Below are 7,522 nucleotides of genomic sequence, written 5' to 3'. Positions count from 1 at the left end.
TGTCAAAATAATGATAAATCTGACAAAGGACATTTTCTTTGGGGACTATTTTGCCTCACGTCACCCTGCATGTATTCCTGCACCCTGAATTGATTTTTTTTTTTTAATCATTTAGGTTAAAACATTAAAACAAGTCATTTTCACAAAATGTTGATAAAACAATCAGGCAGTTCATTCGTAACCATTTAATGTAATGGCTTTCTGTTTTTCTTTTTACAGGCATTAAACCCTTCAGACGTCTGGTTCCTATCACCACCACTGTAAACAATTCTGACTCTCCCAGCTTCTCTACAACAGAGCGCTTCACACCAGGCCACTCTTTGTTCACATGCTCACCATTTAATTACGCAGACGTTTGGGATTTTTGGTGGAATTCCCCTTTAACGCCTCTAAACGCTACCTGAGAGAAAGCCGCGATACATTATTTTATACTTTATGAGATTTTAGGAAGCAAAATGTCAGATTTACCACTGTTTTACCATCATCCACATTCCGTAACTCGTGTAGCCCGTAAGGAGGCGCGTGTAGGTTCGCTGCTGGCTTTGGGGCAGACTATTATAATAATTATGGCTATCAATATTCATGTGGTGGATATGTGACCCCGAGCTCCTGCCAAGACCACTGCCAAGAAATCCGAAGTGGTCAGTTTGTCTACAACACACTGCCCCGCGTCGACCGCTCTGGACGCTTTTTCTTTAACACGTCAGTGCCTGAAATTCTGAAACCCGGTGGACTTCCCCTTGAACACTCCGCTCGATGACGCGCGCCACGGCGGGGCGTGCGTGTCCCTCGTAGCCCCGCCCCCTCGCCCTCGAACCCCTCCCGCTGATTGACACCCTTGAGCGGAACGAGGCGTGACGCGCGCGCGCCCGTGCCCGTGCGCACTGTGTACCGCTGCCTCGATCACACTGCCTTCGGCGCGAGCTGTGCTGTAGCGGCGCCATGCACACGGCGCGAGGAGCGTCCGGTGGAACCGGTGGGGCAGAAGAGTGAGCGCGAGCGGCTTCGACCTACCACCATCATCAGCATCATCATCATCATCATCATCCTCTCATCCTCATCCGGGAAACTGAGTGAGAATCAGCCGGAGCGCGCCGAGTCCGTATAGATGCGCGTGCGGACATTGTAGCTGCTGTGTTTCGGGGGGCGACTCTGCGAGCTCATGATGGCGAGCGACTCTCCGGCCAGGAGTCTGGACGAAATCGACCTGTCCGCGCTGCGGGTGAGTACGGAGACGAGAGAGGGGCGAGGAGCGATGGTCTTGTGTTGGGGGGCGGGGGCGGGGGGGAGGTCTGGTGGGGGGGGGGGTGGCTGTTCATAAGCCAGGCACCTGACTGACCAGTGGTATGAAGCCCCCCCATTAAAAAAGACCAAGACTCTGAAAACAGAGGGTTCTTTATTAAAGCCTACATTAGAACCCTAGAAATGGGTTCTTCTATTGTTACAGACGGAACACCGTGTAGAACCACAGGCTGTCCGTCAGTCTAGACAACCTTGCTGCGTGCATGAAAATGGTTCTCGCTGGATTAGAAGAACACTGTGGTCAGTGAGGGTCCTGCAGGAGTAGCGTCCCGTCCGGCTGCCGTTCGTCGGCGTGGGGTCGAGCCTGATGCTCGTGCACGGGCCTCCGATTGTCTTCCGAGGGTGTGATGCTTCCACACTGCAGTGCTGGTCCTCCGGTCTCCCAGTGCGTTGAACAACACGGCCAGAAACGGTGGAATAAGACAGGGTTACTATGAGCTGCTCAGGGCACTGAATTGGGTGGTGTAATGATGTGACACGGCTACAATGTGAACGCAGTGCCATGTCTTTGTAAAGGAAAGTGAAGATAGCTTCTCATTCGCGAGCTTCTTGTTCGAATTTTCGAATTCACCGTTCCACCTTAAATGGTGCAGCAGCTACATTCAGGCGCCGAGGCGCGTGAATGTAGCTGCTGCACCATTTAAGGTGGAACGATGAATTCGAAAATTCGCGAATTGGAAGCCAGCTAATGTTTTGAGGATGTCCTTTCGACTCCTTCCCTGTGACATTTTCCCAAATATGTGCTCGTACACACCCCCCCCACCCCCCACACATCCCCCACCAGCCCATCGTGTGGCGCCTTCTTTCCCCACAACGACGCGAGTGCGAACGTGTGCCGCATTTCTCCGCCATTTCGTGTTTATGGTAACAAAAATGCAACGTGATCCAACCTGCAGCACCCCAGTCAAGCCTGGACGTGAAGAGAGCCGTGCTGATTCAGGCTCGCTGGGCATCGAGCAGACCTGCTTTATTTAGTGGCGAGGGGGGGGGGACTGGGCCAGGAACTGAGGCCACCTAGGCTACTCACATTCATGTCCTGCACGTTTAGATGACCTTTCTTAATGGTGCTGACTAATGTGAGGCTTCCCTGTTGGTTAACCCACATCTTTCAGATGGGGAAGCGGTGATAAAGTGCCACCACAAGTGCTGGCGTAAAGGATCTGGCAGAAGGACATGATAGCTGTCATAGTAGAGGTGGAGCGGTATGATTTTCAGGTTGGATTCAATTTTGAGACCCAAATTGGAGTATTTTTGATATTGTCTTTTATATATTGTATGTGTGTGTGTATGTGTGTATATATATATATGCATACACACACACACACACATTATATAATTAAAATATTATGAGCAACTAGGCTTATAAACACTGGCTTGCCTATAGCACAAGGCCCCCCTTGCCCACTTTACCCTGATGGAATGTAGGTTTGTACCTAGTTCTTGATAATTGACAGTGGTTTCCATGAAAAGCTGTAAAGGACAAATTAAAGCTAATTTTTATATCGACGTTGCAGTTTGAGGGAGCGATTTCCAAATAGCAAGAGCTGGAATTTTAATTATAGCCTCTGTTATTAACACAGTTTTCTTAAGCTTTGAAAAAACTGAGCCGGTAAGTGATTAAGGTCCAACAAAGCCAGCTAGACAACCATGTAGAGGTGGGCAGGATGGTGATATTTGTGGTTATCATGATGAATGTCGTTGTTATAAACGAATTGGTAGTCTGATGTACTACGTCCTGCGTTCAAGCCTCAAGCCGGAACACAGTGTATATTCTTGACTTGTGTATGTGTACGTATACCAGTTGGTTAGTGTAGTGAGTAGCATCTCTGCTGTCTGTGCTGTAGACTGGGGCTCAATCTCCGCCTGGGCAAGCACCCTATACTCTACCAATAAGAGTCCTTGGGCAAGACTCCTAACACTGCCTTCACCTGCCTGTGTAAGCTGATCAAGTTGTAAGTTGCTCTGGATAAGAGCGTCTGCCAAATATTGTAAATGTAATTACGAGGCCCTTGATTTATTGAAAATAACCGCAGTTTGAAATATATTCGTAATATTGGTTAGAAAAATCACAAACTGATATACTCCCCAAATCGTTCAGCGCTAGAAGATGCCGCCGGAAGACACAGAGGGGCGCGTCGAAAGAGTAATATTTTATATCGCTGCTGTCGGAACAAAACCTTGTATCTTCATTTTCCAGTTTTTCATATAATTTGAAAATGCCTGTTGCCTTTAACATTCTGTGAAAATTTCATGGTGAAAGGAACCTCAAAAGAAAGGGGCCAAAATTACTTGGACAAAAAGTCTTTGTACATTGATTTACATTAAAAGTAAACCATGTTTCTTCCTTCTCCTGTAAAGTTACCATTTTGGTGATACCACGTTTGTTCCGACAGCAGGGATACACTGTTTTGAACGTTCATTTTTCTAGTTTTTAATCCTCGGAATGGCTATTAATAATCGGAATGGCTATATCCTTAATGATTTGGTTCTTATCTTTACTCTGTCTTTCAGAAGGCTATCAGCTGATCCTAGAAAAAAATCAAAACAGCATTGAACGCGTAGAAAACCAACGTAGACTTTAATAGCAAACACAGCAGCGTTTACACGTCTGTCTAGAAGACGTAGGTCATCTAGTCTGTTGGCTGTGAGCTTTAAAATACAGCGATCCCTCGTTTTTCGTGCGGGATGCGTTCCAAGAACACCCGCGAATTTCCGCGAAGTAGAGGAAAGATCTTTTTTAATGTATTTAACGAGTATTTGGACTTTTAAAACCCTCCCTGTGCTGTTAACAACCCACCCTTTGCATTAAACAGTCATTCTATAATGTTTTTCAGCTGGAACTACATGTGATATCCTACCAGTTTCTTTAATAGAGTAATTCCTAATCTTCTCAGCAATCGTCATCATTTTTCGTTTGCGTTTAGCCTCAGTACCAGCCTTGGATGAAGAAGCACGCTTGGAAGCCATTGCAGAGGGTCAAAATCGCAAAGAAACGCAAAAAACACACAAAGATCAACTGAATACGACCGCGCTGTAAGCAGTCTTCCGATGAAGTGGTCGCGAGAGACTCGGAGAGAGAGAGAGAGATGACAAGGAGTTGCTGGGTATGTGAGCATCTTTCAAAATACCAGTCACAGGCCAGAATACAAAATGGGAGTCTGTGATTCGTCATCTCTAACTTTCGCACCAATAAGCCCCCTTGAAAAAACCCGCGAAGTAGCGAATCGGCGAAAGATGAACCGCGAAGTAGCGAGGGATTGCTGTAATCAGCACTGAAGGTAGAGAAGAACCTCGTCATACGCTTCAGTATCGAAAATAGCAGCTATTGGTTAGACTACATCTTCTGAACAGGAAAACCATGCTTAAAATCTGATGAAGTGGCATAATATCTACCACTATCAAAGATCTAATCGGGTTGTGTTGATGGTGCTGATATTTCCTGTGTCTCAGTCTAGAAGACTGTCTGTAAAAGGGCTTCAAAAAAATCGCTTGTTATCTTGTTAACAGATCTGAACGGGCAGAAAAATCTATAGGTTTTAATAGCAAAATTTCTCTGTAGCTCATAACAGTAATTTGGGTCATGCTTGGAAAGACCCATGCCCTTCTTCTGTCTTCTCCTACTCGCTTGTGTGGGGAGATGGAGGTTATTGACGTTGTTGAATGACTTGGAACGACCGAGATTCAGTTTTTGACAGAACCGCCATGCCTGGTTTCAGAGCAGCTGTTAGGGCTGCACAATATATTGTTTTTATATTGTATGATTTTCACATTATTGGCCTTCGCTGTACTGATACTGTATAACTTTTAACCAATCACAGTGTTTTTTACTGTTTTACTGCTTTGAGCATCCAGTCACAGATCCAGATGCTGATTTTTCTGAGGGTTTTGATGAATCAAGGTATCATATGATGGTCCATCGTATCAAATTATGTTGCATGTCTTTAACTCGTCACATTGTTTCACCTTTGCATGTGTATTATACTGCAAGGGGCATTGCAGCCACACTATTTACCGATATAATTGCAGTTCTAGTGCTTCGTCCATATCCTGGAGCCCCAGCAGATAGTAAATATGAAACCGTGCTCCGTTCTCTCTGCTTATCTCTGGCACCGCTGGGGTTCAGGTGTCTTGGGTGCTGTATTCTCTTCGCCACCACCACACCCATGGGCAAAACTGTCTTCCTCGTGCCTAGCCACGAGCTCCTTGCTTTCCCAGGGTCCCTTGTGCCTGAAATTAGGTCACCCAGTGCCGTGTGCATGGTCTTGCCTCGCTGGGGAAGCGTATCTGTGCTGCACGTTTCGTTTGCACGAATCAAAGCGCCGGAGCTGATACGTCTTACCGTACCTCCTGGTGCAATGGAGATGTTTTTCTTTTCTTTTCTTTTTTTTGGTCCTTTTCATGGCGATGCATCTGCTGCTTCTGCATGTGAAAAAGAAATCCCACCTTGAATGACATCATTTAGGATTTGCTTCAGAGGAAAGGTGGAAATCAGAGCAAAGGCGGAAATCAGAGCAAAGGAAATCCTTGCTTGTTGTGAAGCGCCTCTGCATGAAGTCATCGGACTAGAGGTGGTAATAATCTTTGAATCCAGAATCTGGCTTTTGCCAACAACAGAGGCTTTTAGACAGAATTGCCACAACAAGACCGCACCTGCTAGAAAGCACTATGCTCTTTAATCGCAAGGCTCAGAGTTTATCCCGAGGGGGCGGTGGCGCTGTTTCGGCTGTTCCCAGCTGGGATGTTGAAATGACATCGGTAAGCATGCTACAGTAATGCAGCTTCATGCATGAACACGCAAAGCCCAGTAGATGCGAATGCACCTCTTGAGCTTAGGCACATCACGTAACCTGGAGTCAGGAATGCGTTCAGCATGTTTGGAGGACGACATGGAAGAGAATTACAACAGGCCGGCCTGTCGTTTTGCTCTGTCAATAATTAATGCTGAATAGAGCGCTCGTCCTGAGGACACATCAAGCCGAGCGCTAGAAAGTAGAGTGTCGGCCATATTTATCTTGCATGTTTCATTCCGGTTGGTGGCTTTGGAGCTTCGGGCCTTGGGGCGGCGTTACTCAAGCATGGAGCAGCGCCGAGTCGGCCTGGGCTTTGTGCTCAGGAGGCGAAACGTTCCTGTGCTGAGTGGTACGTGGGTGGCTGTCAGAGCCAGACTACAGCCACTTAGCGTCCAGCTTCCCTCTAGACTATTACTGCCTTCACATGCTTGTCGGATGTTCCTGTTTTACCACCAGCAAAGTTGTAATTACAAAGTCTTTGTGTTCAAGTGCTTTGTTGTCAGAAACATGGAGGATTTGCTAGCGGAGCCTATTTGGTAAATGCACCGGTAAGCTTTTCTATTAGCGAACCTGGCCTATTTTGGCCTCTTTCTAGCAATTTTCTTGTTGTAATAACGTACATGATGGTTAAACATGTAAGGAACCATCGGTGGTTTGGTAAAAAATAAAGAATTTACCACTAAAACTGTTCTTTTCTTTGCCATAATGAAAAAAGTAAAGGTTACTAACAGGTCTGAACCCCGAAAGTCAACCTCAGAAGTGTTTCAACTGGAAGGCGTGTTCACATTTAAAGGGGGAACTCCTTAAGATAAGCGTATGACCACCCCAGCCTCATTGGCTCTGTATTAGTGCCACAGGGTGGACGATCTTTCTGATGCTTCTCGAGTTTGTGGCCAGCATGTGCGGTGAAGTGAAATGTGCCGTTTGTGACGCAGCGGAGCCGACATACAATGACCCACTGCCCGCGTGAGCCGAGCCTGTCAAAAGAGCAGTAACGAAGCATTGACGGCAGAGGCGTAGAGGTGTAATGTGCTAATGTGCTGCTGTAATTGGCCCTGAATTAGAGCTCCTGCCGGATCATTTGATTTATTTAAGGCCTAGTGGTTTAGGGAGCCGCGTTCGGGCGTGTGACTCAGCGAGGGCAATCTGTTTCTCTTTGCACGCGTGGAAGACAGCTGCTCTCTTCAAAAACCTTGCCGCTCACATCCCATACTCGAGAGTTCTAGTGGCTTTACGGACGCATGCTGAATGGCTAGTTGGTGTGCTGTTCAATGATATTTCAAAAATAATGAGAATAAATTTTCTCTCCTATTAGAAAGGCCTTTTCGGTTATGGTTCAGTTTTGTGCTTGTTTGCTTTTTTTTTTTTTTTTTTTTTTTTACCCTTTTTGTGTTCCTTATCTAGTGACACCCACAGCACGGTTTGCTTTT

General features: G+C 46.3%; 1 protein-coding gene across 10 annotated transcripts in view; it reads left to right on the top strand.

Annotated features, from left to right (window-relative positions):
• The first annotated feature begins 816 nt into the window (after window positions 1–816).
• The window catches only part of tnikb (TRAF2 and NCK interacting kinase b), a 102,774-nt gene continuing 96,068 nt past the window's right edge, over window positions 817–7,522 (top strand). For 3 of the 10 annotated variants that reach the window (XM_037534212.1, XM_037534210.1, XM_037534209.1), the window contains exon 1: window positions 819–1,222. In XM_037534212.1, coding sequence (XP_037390109.1) covers window positions 1,163–1,222 — 60 coding nt within the window. In that variant the 5' untranslated portion in view covers window positions 819–1,162. Of the gene's footprint in view, window positions 1,223–7,522 lie in introns of all 10 variants that reach the window. The other 7 variants (XM_037534211.1, XM_037534213.1, XM_037534216.1 and 4 more) reach the window with 5 other exon arrangements.

Source organism: Pygocentrus nattereri, chromosome 24, assembly GCF_015220715.1.
Source record: "Pygocentrus nattereri isolate fPygNat1 chromosome 24, fPygNat1.pri, whole genome shotgun sequence".
Lineage (NCBI taxonomy): Eukaryota > Metazoa > Chordata > Actinopteri > Characiformes > Serrasalmidae > Pygocentrus > Pygocentrus nattereri.
This window is presented reverse-complemented; position numbering and strand designations above follow the sequence as displayed.